Here is a 17,241-nt window from a genome sequence, read left to right on the forward strand (position 1 = left end):
TTCAGAGTTTTTTGTAAACGTCACAGTCCTGCGGCGGAAGTGTTTTTGTCGGACTCATCTTGATGACGTATACCTCCGTAGTCTGCCGTTGAAACTTGACAGCTGAGCGACAAACGCTTCAAAAATGAGCCAATTATCAGGATAACAAAGGTTTTTGTGTTCAAGACTGGTTGTTTTTTTTTATGTCAGCATGATCTGAAACTGCCCCTCACCCTGATACAACTGCACATTTACATTTTGGCGGACTAAAGGCTGTTTAATAGACAACATCATGTCGTTTCTGGTGGACTCAGTCATCATGTTCACCTCTCAGGTTTGTTGAGTTGGTACATTTTGACAAACTGTAACGTTATTTCTTCCTCTGAACAAGAATATCCAGAGCGTGTTGTTAAATAGCGTTATTTTAAATGTTATTTAGCTAGCTGTTTAGTTAATTGTTGTGCGTTTTTTACATGACTTCTAGCTAAATGCAAAGGGTTGGAAAAGTCTTTATGGACTTAGCTCTGGGTAACTTTTCATCCACCAGCAACACTGTGTAAGATTCAGTGTTTCTCAGATTTACATACCATCATACAAACTACTCAAAAGTCTTTAAAATAGCATCTCCTTCTTCTCTCTCATCAAAAATCCAGAATCTATAAATATGCTAATATTTTTCACTTCAAAAGTTAACTGCTGGATAAAAGATGTCTCCTACTTCACTGTAAAGTCCATTCTCAGTGTTTGTGCACTGGAAGCTTCAAGTTTCTACATCACACTTGTGTAAGTTGAATATTGGACCATAATTGGCTTCCTAATTAGTTGTGATATCACAAATCATGCTCGTAGGCCCACCACTTAAAACTGGATTTTCAGTGAGCTCAGAGAAACTTTCCACTTTCAGCAGATGAATGTGAAAACATTCTTTTAGTGTCAAACTCTGCTCATACATCTTTCTGCACAGCGAAGCTTTAACTTTCAACTGTAGGAGCAAGAAGAAAAACAAACTTGACTGTAATTGTGTCAAAAGACAGGGTTGGCATTGCAGTACATTACTGTATATCTGTGTAATAATAGCTATCCTATACATGGTGTATGTACACTTATTTGTCCTTACTTATTCTTTAGTTTCATCTTGTGCACTTTGGATTTACTATATGCAAAACTGGCAATAATACTGTTCAGTATATTGAAGCATTTCTGATTTCAGAGGTGCATCCTTGTTTTGTAATGTGATGTTGGTTTATGAAAAATCAAAGATTCTCAAAAGACTAGTGATACTGTAGTTCTACTTGTTGTTAGTGTCTTTTAGGACATTGTGTTTTGAGTCCCAAAATATTTTTTTGGGAGTTACATTTTGTTAGTTATGAAAGGATGAGCTGAAGCTGAGACATGTGTTTTGGTTGCGTTAGTGCATTCTGGATGTGAAATTAACTGTTTTGCCAATTTGATTGTTGGCAAAGAGAACTGCCTGAAGAGGTTCAAAAAAGTGATATCAGTATTGGGAAATTCATGTTATCATGTGTTTAATGAAACAAACACACATGCGCACAAATACCCCTCAAAGTCTTGACTCAAACCTGTTTAAGCACTTGTTAGCTTGATGAAACCAAGACAGGAAAAACATATTTATTTGTGATGAACATTTCTTAATTGCAAAATGTAACAATGTAATCTTCCCCTTCTTTCCCTACTCCAAATTACTTCCATTTAATCCAACACAGGTGCTGTTCTTTGGATTTGGATGGTTATTCTTTATGCGGCAACTTTTCAAAGACTATGAGGTAAAGTGTTATTACAAGGCATTCATTTACAAATAACCACTAGCATGAGTGTGTTGACTACTCACTCAGACACAGTGATAATTCCAGTAAGAAAAACATGACACTTTATTTCACCGGTCCATAATTTCCTAATAATTTCCAAGAGATTTCCTGGAAAGAATGATGTAATTTAGTACTAATTAGAGGGAAAATATTGGCAGTGATTGGATGGTACAGTTGCAATTAATTGCTAGGGTGTCCTGGAGAGTCTTTTAATCAGTGCACATTAGTTTAGCAAAATGTGTGTAAATGGGAAAATGTATTACAGTTAAGCATACAAATGAACATACATGGAGAAAGTTTTCAATAATGAACAAATAATTGATATTTACTTGACTTTAAATTGAGATTTCTTCAAAGAAATTAATATTTTCCCCATAATTAATACTAAATTACATGGCTAAGTGCACATTCATCTTATCATCATTAGTTGAGCTGTAGGCCTACTGTATATCAATCACTGGATGTACTCTGTGGTGAAGGTCTGTTTTTGTATTTGTTGACAGGTGCGTCAGTACGTTGTTCAGGTGGTTTTCTCGGTCACCTTCGCTTTTTCATGTACCATGTTTGAGCTCATCATCTTTGAGATTCTGGGTGCCTTAAGTAGTAGGTAAGTACATTTTCTGTGCAATATAACTGTGTTTCATTTCTGCTTATTGCTGATGAAGACTTTTAACCTCCATGTCTTTGCCACAGTTCCAGGTATTTCCACTGGAAGCTGAATTTGTATGTGATTCTGCTAGTTCTCATCTTCGTGGTGCCTTTCTACATCGGTTACTTTGTTGTCAGCAATATACGCCTGCGTAAGTACAGCCAGTTTTGACTACTGAAAAATAAGACACTGTTACTAAAATAGCTGATGCTGTTTGACAGATGGTATTTCACAAAGTATTTCACAAAGCTGTTTCCTATATGTGTGTGCAGTGCAGAGACAGAGGCTCCTTTTTGCCTGTATGGTGTGGTTTACCTTCATGTATTTCTTCTGGAAGTTGGGGGACCCATTTCCTATCCTCAGTCCAAAACACGGTGAGTGTGCAACCTTCTCCTCACTTGGCACTTGGCAACTTTATACCGATCTGCATTGAATATTTGAAACATTTGTGCATTATAGGTGTTTTGTTTCTCATAATGCCAGAGTCCTTTATTTGCAAAGAGTGCTGAAAAGCAAGCAAAAAAACCAAATGATGCTTTTTTGTTTGCTTTTTTCAGTCTGTTGTTGTCTTTTCTTCAGGCATCCTGTCCATTGAGCAGCTAATCAGTCGTGTTGGTGTGATAGGAGTCACTCTCATGGCTCTGCTGTCTGGCTTTGGTGCTGTCAACTGTCCCTACACGTATATGTCTTATTTTCTCAGGTAAGCTCGGCTGTGGGGTTTCTCTGAAATAACCTTTAGAAGCTGAATCACACAGCCCGCTAATGCATTAGTAATTCCTATACTCAGGTGTATCTCTGTTTACATGGTAGCACTCAGCCACATGCTGCCATTATCTTCATGCTTTCTAGTTTGTTGTGTTCACAGAAATGTAACAGAAAGTGACATCCTGGCTTTGGAGAGACGGCTGCTCCAAACTATGGACATGATTGTCAGCAAGAAGAAACGGTGAGTTAATTAAAAATAATAAATTACTAAAACAAATTATTGTGAAATGACAATGTGCTTGTATTTTATGTGTAGAATTGCAATGACACGGAGGCAGATGTACCAACGTGGGGAAGACCAGAACAAACAGACAGGATTCTGGGGCATGATCAAGAGTGTTACCTCCACACAAACAGGCAGCGAAAGTATCCTTTAGACTAATATTTAAACAGATGGCAAAAAGCTGTTACCAGATAACTTTGAACAAATAATCTGTGGTATATGTAGTAGATGTCAGCCTTGACTTCTTCCGTCCAGACCTCTCTCTGATCCAGCAGGAGGTCGATGCTTTAGAGGAGCTGAGTCGACAACTCTTTCTTGAGACTGTGGACCTGCAAGCCACTAAGGTAACACATGTGGATACACTTGCACACACACGCACACACAAGCGTACCATGTTCCACTGAACTAAGGAGGAAACACAAAATGGATTAAAAACAAACTTTTTCAAATGTGGAAAATGTGGCTGCTTGCACCTATCACAAGATTCCTGCAAGTTGAAAAACTAGTTTATTATATTGACTGCTTAGGATTTTCTTTTTGAAGAAATGAGTGAAAGGCAGGTTTTCAACACTGACCTTCTGGCTAGTTAAGTTGTCCCTATTGTAACTGCACATTTGGCTTTACCTTCTAAATCCAAATGGCATTCTTTCATTGCTCTTTGTGTCTTTATCTGTACAGTTTATGGTTCAGATTTTTTCATGATTCATGTGAAGGCTCATAGGAAGTGTAATCTGGGGTGACTACCAAGGACCACCCATCCCTCTTAAGAATCAGTCAACAAAGGTCTGTCTCCCAAAGCAAATCCTCAATCAATAGCTGAATGTTATCAGTTTGCAGCTTTATTACCTGTTAACCTGGGCACAGGGGTGGGTGCTTGTTTGTGTTTAGCCTCTTTTTGTGTAGTTCTTCCTTCCCCCTCAGTTGATTATTGAAGTGGGCAAAAGGGGTGGGCGAGTGCTGCTGATGGAATCCTTAGCCAGTCAAAAGATTAAGAGGTACCTAAGAGCACACATTATAGGGTTCGTTACATGCAGACCCATAATTACTTTCTGTCTGACTAAGGTAACCAAGAGCAGAGTGATGTCTTACTGCTGCAGTAAGATACTTGGGTTTATAAAATATATTGCTGAAATCATAACAAACAGTTCAAACGTTCACACCCAGAAGACACAGAGCAACTTTATCATCCCATAGGAGATTTCTTGAGAATTACCAGAGACAAGTGTTTGGATTTTTAGAGCCAAATGTTCAGTTTTCCTTGTCAGCCACTCTGTCTTCCATTTGGTGCTGAGTAAGCAGAGTTCAGTGCTAGTGCTAAAGGTCTGTGTGAGTTTGTTATCAAGAATGACTCATTTCACATCACTGTAATAAATGATAAGTAGTACACCTAAACTCAGATATCTGTAAAATAATACACATCCATCTCAGGAAGTGTATCTAAACTTTTAATAGCAGATCTACTCTTGGTTATCACAGGTTACATAGTCTATTGCAGCCAACCGTGACATTTATATCAGTACCTGATTTAATGGTTTAAATTAAAACCAGGAGGACTCTGACACTGAAAACCACTAGCCTACAGTGTGCCTCTGACTGCTATTACAGATACACACATAGACACACATTTATCTATACACACTCCCACACACCCATTTTGATTACCTGTTTGCCTATTTACGATAAATGATTATCTATTTCTTATCTAACACTTGAAACACTGCTTTTTTCTTTAGGAGCGAATTGAGTACTCAAAGACATTCCAGGGGAAATACTTCAACTTCCTCGGCTACTTCTTTTCCATCTATTGTGTTTGGAAAATCTTCATGGTGAGAACATTCACAGTCATATTCTGGCATTGTGTCTTTTTCTCACACTCATAAATACTGTAGTGCTATGGCGCTTCTTCAGTTACATAATCACATTTTGTTTTGTTGTTAATTGTCTTAGATTAAAAAGGACTTTGCCTCATTTTAAGTCTCATTCTGTCTGTCATAGGCCACTATAAACATTGTGTTTGATCGGGTTGGAAAGACGGATCCAGTGACGAGGGGGATCGAAATTACAGTGAACTACTTGGGCATCCAGTTTGATGTAAGACCTTATTTTCTTTCCCTCTCTCTTGCTATACACCCACACATACAAACCTGCAGAAATAGAGTCACATGTCATACAGCTGCCCGTTGTCATCTTTCTGTCTGCTTTTTCTGCAGTGAACCTGGTCATGGTCACTTTTAATCTTTTTACACATAGACATATATTTGATTGAGTCTTCACAGCTCATTTGAATTTAAATGAATAAAAGATTAATACAGATTGAAAGCTGTCATCGTTTTTCCCTACTCTAATTTTCTTCTTCCTTACTTTGCTTGACCTTTCTTTTTTTTTTCTTTCCCTCTGTGTCAGGTAAAGTTTTGGTCCCAACACATCTCCTTCATCTTGGTGGGAATAATAATCGTTACGTCCATACGAGGCCTACTCATCACCCTCACGAAGGTAAAACTGTGGCATGAAACATGTTGAAATGGCTACAGTTTCTGAGGTAAATAAATCTGAGGGTTTTTTTTTTTAATGGTATGTCTTTTAACCAAAGATTTGATGCTTCTTCATTTTTAGTTCTTCTACGCGATATCGAGCAGCAAGTCTTCCAATGTTATCGTGCTTGTCCTCGCTCAGATTATGGTGAGTGTGTTTGCTTTATGTTTGTCCTATTACACAGAGTACAGCCTAAGCACAACAGTTGAATGAGAAATTTCTCTGTCTGTGTTTCACTATATTAGGGGATGTATTTTGTGTCATCGGTACTGCTGATGCGAATGAGTATGCCGCTGGAATATCGCTCCATTGTGTCAGAGGTGCTGGGAGAGCTGCAGTTCAACTTCTACCACCGCTGGTTTGATGTCATCTTCCTGGTCAGCGCCCTGTCAAGCATCCTCTTCCTCTATCTTGCACACAAGCAGTCACCAGAGAAACACATGGCCCTCTGATCCTCTACTCTTTTCCCACCTGGACATGACTTCTTACTCACAGTGGGACTTGTAATCTGTAATTAAGGGATATCCAGGTATCTCATTTTTAAAATAAAGGATATAATTATCTGCACTGCCTCTTCCTGAATCAGGAATGGCTGATTGTTGGATGCAAGTGATGGGAATCTATTAGAGCACATCAGGCAACAGCTTTGAAAGTGGACTATATTGAATTTAAGTGTTTACAGAAGAAATGTTGATATTAGAAATTTGAATGTTCTTTGCAAAATGCAAACACTTTGTTTTCTTTGCTTTAAAATTTTCAGTCTTTTCGCCAAATTGTGCTTTTCTTTTAGTCTGTCTGAACACACTGGAGCTGTACTGTTCACGGCACATCCCTGCTTCACTCCCACTGAGGTGTATATGGACTCTACAATATAAAGAAATGATGTATTTTCATTCAATTGGGAACATAAACAAATATCTATACAGTAAAAACATAATTCAGATGGTATGTGTTCATTTATTTCTGTTCATGGAATGTGTCATTAATTTACATTTATTTCAGAAATTGGGAACAACAAAGCAGAGTTCAATTTAAATAAAATAAATGCAGTAGTGTTAATAAAGAGAAACCCCATAAAAGGCCACTGTATTTACTGGCAACATTATTAGTGTTGGTCTTAGTTCTTGGGGCTGTAGTTTTAATCTTAGTAACATTGGTAATCTCAGGTATGAGAAAGACATCACTGTTCATTGTTCAGGTTCATCAACAATCTATTGTTGGCGTCAAAGGAAGACAAAAGTATTCAGGAACATGTTTTTGTTCTCAGTGCTCATACAGTGGATGAAACTATTCTTCTGATTGAAAGATGCTAGACATTTTAAAGGTGAATTATAGTCGTTGTTCTGTTCTCTCCTTTGTCTATTCTGTGATCTTATTTGGATGTGTAAAGCCCATAAAGCTGATTCTTAAAAAAATAGAATGATGGATCAACATTGGTTTGAGAAAGGCTAGTTCAGGAAACGTGTCCATAAAGTGGGCTTCTCAAAGTCTCTCATCGATGGTGTCCTGAGATGAAGATGATGACACAGATGAGGTCTGAGAAGAGAGAAAATAAAATCACAATTATATTAGCCACAGAACATTTAATGATATTGGTTTTTTATTTAGGCGATAAAGGGGGATTGACATGATACATGTCTTGATTCTTGCACTTAGTGAAGATGCAGCAAGTACGTGGCCATCTGTAAACAAGAGTCTACAGCGATGCTAGCGGTTCTGTGAGGCTGTACTTTGGCACAGTGGTACTTTGGGCTAAATGCTAATGTCAGCATGCGAACAATGACAATGCTAGCATGCTGATGTTTCGCAGGGATAAAGTGTTAAACATATTCACCCTCTTAGTTTAGTGTATTAGCATGCTAACATTTGCTAATTGGCACTATGATGAGTGATGATGACACTACATGAAAAGTTAAGCCACCAAAGTTATTACAATTCATCCTTAGGGTGGCATGGATGTCTGTACCAAATTTCATGGCAATCCATCCAATAGTTGAGATATTTCACCCAAAACTACACATGTCAACTTCATCAACTTTCCTCTAGTACCACACTAGAGGAAAAGGTAGAGGATAACCAAATTCATTAGGATTCATCCTCTGGAGACCATGAATGTGTGTACAAAATGAATGGATGTATTAAGAAAGCTGGATACGGTGCCACCACTCAGCCTTGCTGCCAGTTTTCCCTAGTCATCACTCACGGTATTGCAGCGAAAAAAATTCCTGTGGCCCAAAAAGCATTTTCATCTGTAAAACTTGACAGGACACCTCAAACTGCAAATTAGGTCAAGTATTACTCCTTGTATTTTTAATCATTTTTTATCCATGAAGGTCTTATATTTATAAATTCATAAATATAAAACTTTACACAAGCCTAGAAAAGCAAACTCGTGGGCAGGGCCAGCAGGAGAAACTTACTGCACATGTGCAGTGGTCCACACAACGCATAAGCAAATTGAGAAGCTAGAAAACGCTGTTGGCTCATGTGCCAGTGAGCAATTTTCATTTGATTGACTAGGCGCCATATGAGTCCAGTATCCAGTTCCTATAATACATTCATGACAAAATTTAATGGCAATAGTTATTGAGATATTTCAGTCTAGACAGAGGTTTGACAGACCAACATTACCATCCACTAGCATGTCCAAAACTGTGGACATTTTCAAAAGCTCTGCTTACCCTCTCTCTCGCTGGTTCAGTGGGAGTTTCTGGTCTTCCTGGTCTCTCATGTTTCTCCTCCTTACAGGCCTCTGGAATGTCTGCAGAGTGGACTTGAACATAGGATGCTTCCCCGAGGAGCAGGCGTGTGATAGCCACTCCTTTAGCTTTAAGTTGGTCATAGACGCACTTTTTAGCCACCAGCATCTCCAGAGAGTTGCCGCTGTTGCGAATCATAGCCACTGCCTCTTCATGGCTGCTCTGCTCCACATTCACACCGTTCACTTCCACCACAATGTCGTCGTCCTCCAGACCTGCCCTGTCAGCCGCTCCACCCTTCACCACCTGAGACAAAGTGCATCCAAGATCTTTAACAGGTTGATTTAAAATGGTAATGGTTATAAAGCAGATGTTCTTGCAAGTCTTACCTCTTTGATGTACTGACCATACACACCCTGGATGCCGTTTAGGTGAAAGCCATAGCCAGCTGCAGTCTTCTCCATCTTACACAGTTTAGGCTTGAGCTCCTCTTCTCTCTCCTGAACAGGTGCAAGTGGTCGGACAGGAACAGGTAAATTGAGAGCCTCTGTGTAACTAGGCGGAAAGAGGGAGTCCTTCCTCTCCTCCCAGAAAAGCATAGGAGACACTCTCCCCTGTGTGGGACACAACATAACATTATAGATTGTTTGCACTCTACACTGAAGCAACTAAAGTTTGACTGTGGCACCCTGCCTCACCTTCTTATACATTATGTCCGTGTCTTTGTCCACCACTAGGAGGCAGCACTTGTTGCCACTCTGCCTGATTCTCTCCACCACCTGCTCATGGCTGTAGCTGTCCACTTCCTCACCGTCCACAGCCACCAACCTGTCTCTGTCCTTCAGACCTGCTCTTGCTGCTGGACTGCCTCTGTCTATATCCTTGATGAGATGTCCTGCATGGCATCAATGAGTGTACTGTCAAAACACAGCCTCATCTCTGCAGTTTAATGTTAGTGAATATAGCAGTTAATTGATTAACTTGCCTGTTTGGGTTGGCTCCTCTCTGAGCAGGAAACCATACCCATTAGATCCTTTGGTCATGTCAATGATGCATGGCTCGTGAGGGAGATGACTGACTGTAGCTAATGAGGCTTCTATCTTGATACGCTTGTTCTGGTAGTACCTGTCTGTTTCCTTGTCAACCAATAGGAACATGATGCTACTGCCTGCCAGCCTGATCCTGTCCACCACTTGTTCGTGTGTGTAGTACTCCACGTTCACCCCGTTGACTTCCACCAGACGGTCATTTTCTTTGACCCCTGCCCTATCCGCCACATTTCCTGATAGCACGTCTGTCATGAACAAACCCTGCTCACCTAAAGAGAATGTTACAGAAGATACTGAATAAACATAGCAAAAATGTATGAGCTGAGATTACAGAGACAGTTCTCATCATCAGACTGCTAAAAATAATAGTTATTCATAAATCAGTTACAAGCCATTAATAGGAACAACATTTCGTTTGGCAGGGTGTGAAAAATTCCTTTGGCTGGTGTATGTCTTCCAGAATGACAATGGACAGTCAATGGACCGTTTGACCTCTGACCTTCTGTAAAAACGCTGAAGAGCAACTGAACCAAAATACATGGATTGTTGTTGTGCTTCTCACTTTCGAATTAGCCATGTCTATAGTTATAAATGTTAACATTATTAATAATGGGTTCTCACAATGATCCATCAAATCTACTGCTGTAAATGTCAATAAGTTGGTAATAAGCAGCTGTGGTAACATTTTATTTTACAAGTCCTTTAATTTTATACAAATTTCCTGTAATTTGCAGGTATTTAACGGTTAATTTTTAGGACATTTTTCTGTCAGAAAATTTGACAAACTCCAGGGAATTTGTATAAAATTAAAGACCTGTAGAATTAAGTGTTACCATAGCTGTTTTCCACAAGATCAGAGGACAAACAGTCCATTGGAGGAGTCTTCCTGATGAATTTAAGAACTAACTTCTTTTTGATAGCTTATAACTGCTTTATAAATCATTAATAAAGCCATTAGTTACAACCTTTAAACCCCTTTGAAGGGTGTCTTGTCAGAAAGTGATACCAAAACAATTTAGCGCTTCAAGGACAGCAAATCTAGGGTAATCCAGCAATGTAGTAATATATGTTTTTAAAAGTTTACTTTTTTATGTTTTCCCAAATTGCGATTCCCCTGCCCTGCCTCCTTAGCTCACCTTTGACCGAGCGAACAGAAAACCCGTAGCCTGACGTGGACTTGACCAAGTAGCAGAGTTTGGGTTTTGGTGCCTGTTTGGCCACACCATTGGCAACTGGTGTGTTGTGAGGGTTAGACAGGTTTACTCCCTCTGATTTCGCTTGCTTGTAGGAAGCTTCATCCAAGATGTGGAAGGCGACGGTTGCCCCGCTGTTTCTCACCAGGTCCACCACCTATCCCAGGGGAACACATACAGTTGCTGAAGGGTTACAAGAAAGATGCAGGTCACAGCATAATACCATCAGTCTTAAGAGTTATTATTGATTTGATGAATGCACTGCAATAAGTCCACATCCTGCTTACCTCTGAATGGGACAGTCCATCAACAAATGCTCCATTAACTCGTAGGATGCGGTCTCCATCTTTCATGCCAGCCAGTTCAGCTGGACCTCCCATTTCCAGGCAGCGGATCAGGTGACCATCCTCTCCATGCTCCACCCTCAAGTAGAAGCCATATGTCTGACCCGGCCTCTTGGTTAGAGAAATCACCTTGGGCTTGTACCCAGCCATGTCCTGTCATGGAGGAGAGGGTAAATAATGTACACACACAATCACAAGTTTTATCTTCTAATGTCCTTTAAGAAATGCGATGAATCCTTTGGCATTTTTGACTGTAGGGAACACAATTTGCTGTTTATAGTCATTACATTTACCTCTAAAAGTTGTCAAATTCATATCAACACAGACATACAGTACATAGAAAAAAACCCTAGAGTCCTAGAAGTCTTGACCATGGCACAAGTGAAAGAAATAAGTGCTATGTTTTTCATTATGTTCATGTAATGCTCCAGTAAAGGATGGCTGCAGCTACTGAATTTATTTATTTATTTATAACCCCCCTCCTTTTTCCTGTCACCACTGTCACCCTCCAGCACAAACATTCATTTAATAGCAAATAACCCTGAACCTGAATAAGTCATAGAAGTGCTGATAGCTTCAGATGCCAAGTTAATCTTCCCTGTCAGCTCTCCAGTTAATGGTTAATAGCAAGGCACAACTGAACGTGGTGACGACTTGACTTTAAACGACATCCTGAACTTTGAATGTCTCTGTAAACGTCTTATAGACTGTTAAGGAGGTGTGTGTAAGGACAGGTGTGTTTATGTGCGCTGATGTGTATGTACGAAAAGGGAATAACAGCAAAGGCAGAAAATATTGTAATCCACTTCGACCTTTAAAAATTTAGAAAAATTCTGTTTGTAATGTTATATGTAAGATGTTCATCATGACAAATGTTTCACCGCTGCAACAGTACTTTTTACTGACAAAATTTTTAGTCAGTGATGTAAAAGAGTTACCACAAGTTTATTAACATAGACTGGTCAAAATGACCCAGCAAACATCTGAATAAGATCCAAACACTTAAAGGAATTTATGTTTAGGAGTGAGTGTGCAGTCATTAGTTTTTCATTGATGCTGTATTCCAACAGCTTTGCGTTCTCATGTGATGTGTGTATAATGACGTTCTATCTTTTACAAGAGAACAGTTCATGCTATTTTATCAAACGTTGAATATTTTGCAACTCGAGGTTAAAAAAAACAAGGTATCTTGTAATACCGCCGAAAAGTAAAGTTCTTTGGAGGGTTTGAACTGCACTCACAAATGTGAATTTGTACATGTCCCCAACAGCGGGTACTGCAGAGATTAAGAGGTTAGTAGATCCAGTATCAAAATTACAATACACTTGAGATAATGTAAACACACTTAAAACTATCGAGTAATTTTTCGAAAATGGCAAACATTAGAAGAAGGTCTGTAAAAAATTCCTCTCCTTCAGGTTCATCTTGTAACATCTTGTGGAGGTTCTGACCCCAACCGTTGCTGTATGCAATGCTGGACATTTCTTTCATTTGGACAGGCTCTATATGATATATAATTATATCATATGAAATCATTGAAATCAAACTCACCAGCTCGTCTCTGCTTGGTGTCCTGGTCCAAAGAGCTCACCTGTCACTGCTTAGCTGATATATCTTGTATCTTCAACCTGTCCTTCTCCTCCTCACTCCCTCCCCCTTCCCCCTCGCCCTCTCCCTGTCTCTGAGGGGACTTTGACAGGCCAAAGGTGAGCCTAAAGGCTGAGTTATTTAACTATGGCTCGTGTTAAGAATGACTCAAGAGAACATGTGCGGTCTGTCCTCTGAAGAGAAGATGAAGCAGTGATCTGTTGGGTGGTCAAAGGTACATGACGCAGGTGGCAATCAGCAATGTCAGGAATCATTACAGTACATCCACAATACAGTCAAAACTACATCAAGGGAAATACATATTGTGCATACTCATTTGCATAAATCACATTAGTATTCAACATTTTGATTATTTATGGAAAGAAAATTTACTTAAAGCTCTCTATAAAGAGGAAAAAGTATCTTTTGGGTGTTGATGGTGAAAAAAACTGTCTTAACCATTTTGTTGAGATGTTTTTAAATGTACACACCTTGGGAATATTTGGCACCTGTTTAAATTAAGTTGCCTGTTTATAGTTTATTATTTGTTTATTATGCTGTAGTTTCTAATGCAATTGAATTGTATTGCTTTATACTGTATGTTTCAGCTCACTACCTCATTAGATCTTTATTACAGTATTTGCAGCAAGATATAAACAATTAATACACGTACAACAACCATAACACAACAACAAAAGGAATAAAAACAGATTTAAAAAAAAACTGTGGTTTTTACTCTGCATGGAAGTCTGCTCGAAAAACCTGCTACTTAATGGACAAATTTTATTTTTTACAACATCATCTGTAAAGTTTACAAATTGCAGAGTTAGTTTATGTGTAGTTTAGTCTACCAGGTTTATGGCTGCTGTTGTCTGTAACTATGGGAGAGTCCCTTGGTTATAAAAGGCTTATTATGATACTGCTGTCCTTGGTATGGGACAAAGGTGACGAAAACTCAAGCAAGGCCAAGCAAAACAAATCTGCAAACAGTAAAGGTTGATTCATTACTGTGCTCATAGATGCTGATGTCTACAACAAGAGGTTTTTGTAGAGTGACCATGGTTAATAATTCTGCTCTGAATTCAGTTATCTTTAGTTTCAAACCGCCTCCATGGAGACTGTAATTACCAGTTAGGAGAAAACCATTAATTGATCCAGTGATAGTGTGGTACACTCAATCATCAGCAATCATTTGATAACAATGGTTTTGACCCTAAAAGAGGTCAGTCAATTCAATTGGTGCGTTGTCAAACATGATGCTGCCATCTACTGTTGTTCTGAAGATGATCACTGGACAGTCTCACACAGTGCAGCCAGGGTTGGAAAATATCTATCTTGACAGAGTGTGGAAGTGCTCACCTCTTACATAAGTGAAAGCATGTATATCACAATGTAAAAATGCTCTATTACAAGTGGAAGTCCTGTATTTAAAATTGCACATGATTACAATAAATAAATAAATAAGGGGCCGTATTGTACTTTGGTATCAAACATAAATTACTCATTCTGAACCTCTGAACCTTTCAGAGTGTTAATTATTGATGTACTAACGTGTAAAGTAAGCAGTATGTTCTGTTGTTGGTGGAGTCTGACATTACTGAGTAATGTCGTAATATTGGTTAGGCATTATCCTCATATCTCCAATTTTGGGGATCAGTTGATGAATCACAAGCTCCTTCACAGGTTGAAATCAATCTGTAACCACAAACTTTCTAAAACTCTCAAAGCTCTTCATGTGAATAGTGCATCGCCATCAAGCTGTTTTTCTTAATTCCTGAAAAGTTGACATGTTGGAGATGATCATTCTTTTTTCCCACTCTTTTTGGCCTTTTTCAGCACTTTACTGTAAGTCTGTTTTCACATAGCACTTAGGAGAAAAACATAAGGGTGCAGGACTGTGCTGCAAATTAGGAACAACAATAGCAAATGGAAAAATTTGTGCAGGTTTGGGGGCGTCAGTCTCACTGCTTATACACACACTCACACACACACACACACACACACACACACACACTCACCACTGGTCTGGAGCAATGTTTGACCAATCGATCCCAGGTCCAGGAGCCACAAGCAGAGGGGAGATGAAGTGAGTGGAAGGAGACAGAAATCCTCTTCAGCTTGGCTTAGCACTGATGCGTTCACTATCCATTGCCTTCAGTCATCACTTTGTGTTTGCCAGAAAAAAAACATAGCTGAATGTATTTCCGTGATGCTGACTGCCTAGATTGATGAAACCTCCAGTTGTTTGTTTGATCTGAAACATAATCTTAGTGGTGTTTATGATAACGGCAGAAAAGTATGCATATACCATAGCAGCAGAAGATACAGATGTGAGCTGTAAAGTGCCACACCATCAGTAATTATCTCCAACATGCCTTCATCAGCAGTGGAGCATCAGTAATCAACATGTCATGCCATTTTGTGATTACTGATCTCAACAGGGAGCGCTAGTCTCTCTCTTCGTCTTGATTGGCATCCTCACATGGCTTGTTTATCTGGGTTAAGTGGCTCTACACATGACCTGCCAGAGCCAGCTCATTAGACCAGGAGAAAGATTAGAGGTAGGCCGTAAGAAATAATGGCCCCTGTTTTTCTCTAAGAGTCATTTGAGCGTTCAGAGGCCAAGCGGACGGTCCCAGCTCTCCACGGCAATAACACGCCTCAGAAAACAGCGACATTTCAACCTAACAAACAGTGTCTCTGTTGCTTTGTACTGTACAAACAGGCATGAAACCTGTCCAGGGCAGGCCCATTCCAGGAATATATTACGTCCATGGCACACCTCCAGCTCTATACAAGCAGTATATAGTACCACTGTCCAACGTGAATAAAACATATTATCTTGATATTTTAAAACTTTAATATAAAGTTTGATGCTTACTTTATAAAAGCATATTAAACATTTTTAAGACAAAATTGAATAAATGATAATAAAAATATAGTCAGAATGATCTGTGGATAAATGTCTGAAAATGTGGCTCCACTGAAATAATCAAATCACAACCAGAACACACTGAACATGAAGCACCTCGATGAACTTACTGGTATTTTTCCTGATCTTCATTGCAAATATTTATACAGTGATTATACAGGTATTCTATGCATGTTTGCTCTTTCGCAAAACAATGAAGCACACTGACATCCATCAGTGCTGATGTGTCTTCGGACAACACAGGAGCACAGCGAGGTCGAGGCACTGAAACTGTAATTATACTGGCAGTGGTAGTTGTAGTCAGAGCTTACTACTGTTAATGTCCTCATGGCCACAGTACTGGAAGTACATAAGTATAACAAAATGTGTATAACAAGCAATTATAGTTAATGAAAATAAAACAATTACTCAATCAGACAGGGATAATTCTCCTCCTGAAGCTTTCCTATACAGTAGCACCACTAAGTCCTTTAATTTAAATAACAAAACAAGGCCTTAGTGCTTTCCAAAATGACCCATATGAGCATTTTCTGAGATTGTTCGTCAATGTCTTTCACAATGCATATGACTGTTAAATTACATATATTTGTATCTATATACAGGCCTATATTGTCTTCTTTAACTTTAGGCAACTGAAACTACTAGTTAGGGAATGATTGTGGTCGTGGTTAAAAGGAAACAAGCCTGACCGTTGGTAGGAAATGGATGGGAACAATAGTTTCTCTGCTCTTGCAGCATGCTGTTGCTCTATAGCTCAGACAGAGGGTCCCACATCATCCATCCATGAATGTTGCTGAGTGAGCAAATAAGTTAAGTGACCACAGATATCAATTTTACAATCCCAGCTGGAGGATGGAAGGTACGGGAAGACACAGAACCAGTATGTGGAAGATCCTTTACATTTCATAATAGGTTTCAGTTAGTGTCTTCAGGAGGAGGGTTGATAGCCTAAAGATGGTAATTATGATGATGATCATGATATGATGAGGAATTGTATCAAGTCACCTTCACAGACTGTAGATTTACAGATTCCCACCAGGTTCACGCTCTATAATTACACAGGAATGAGACATGAATGTAATATTTCTAATTTAATGCTGATCCTTCAACCACCTGCCAAAGACAGGGAGGTGCGCTCACACACCACATGAGGGCGGCGGTGCGCATGTTAAACCACCACAGGCGCTTTTATCATTAGGGGCATCAAGTTATTAAAGCATTGGTAAGGTGGCACCTGATTTCATTTGCAAACAAAGCTGTCATAGTCTTTCACCTATAAGGCCTGCAGCTTTTCTTCCAAACAGGAGCACAGACTGAAGAAAGCTAAATGATGATTAGAGCATGAACATACTGCACCATATTTTCTCTCACTGTACTCAAACCTTGTGTCTGATTTCTCTCTGGTCTTGTTCATACAAGTTTTCAAAACGAATCGTACCCACTATTGTAGTGATACAGTTAAT

The 17,241-nt window shown here is 39.2% G+C and overlaps 2 protein-coding genes across 2 annotated transcripts; one reads left to right on the forward strand and one right to left on the reverse strand.

Moving 5' to 3' along the window:
• The first annotated feature begins 72 nt into the window (after nt 1-72).
• On the forward strand, nt 73-6,537 carry si:ch73-390b10.2 (Golgi pH regulator). The gene is made up of 14 exons (XM_042426320.1): nt 73-313; nt 1,704-1,763; nt 2,309-2,412; nt 2,499-2,605; nt 2,727-2,828; nt 3,034-3,154; nt 3,320-3,400; nt 3,476-3,585; nt 3,698-3,786; nt 5,176-5,268; nt 5,438-5,533; nt 5,846-5,935; nt 6,056-6,121; nt 6,220-6,537. The coding sequence occupies exons 1-14, from the start codon at nt 272-274 to the stop codon at nt 6,424-6,426; spliced, it is 1,368 nt and encodes a 455-aa protein (XP_042282254.1). The 5' UTR covers nt 73-271; the 3' UTR covers nt 6,427-6,537.
• A 469-nt stretch (nt 6,538-7,006) lies between these two features.
• On the reverse strand, nt 7,007-14,019 carry pdzk1 (PDZ domain containing 1). The gene is made up of 8 exons (XM_042426361.1): nt 12,811-14,019; nt 11,203-11,412; nt 10,859-11,072; nt 9,659-9,991; nt 9,372-9,568; nt 9,063-9,287; nt 8,656-8,979; nt 7,007-7,510 (listed from the first exon to the last, which is right to left on the reverse strand). The coding sequence occupies exons 2-8, from the start codon at nt 11,407-11,409 to the stop codon at nt 7,457-7,459; spliced, it is 1,554 nt and encodes a 517-aa protein (XP_042282295.1). The 5' UTR covers nt 11,410-11,412; nt 12,811-14,019; the 3' UTR covers nt 7,007-7,456.
• Nucleotides 14,020-17,241: the final 3,222 nt, after the last annotated feature.

This window comes from Thunnus maccoyii, chromosome 11, assembly GCF_910596095.1.
Source record: "Thunnus maccoyii chromosome 11, fThuMac1.1, whole genome shotgun sequence".
NCBI classification, from domain to species: Eukaryota; Metazoa; Chordata; class Actinopteri; order Scombriformes; family Scombridae; genus Thunnus; species Thunnus maccoyii.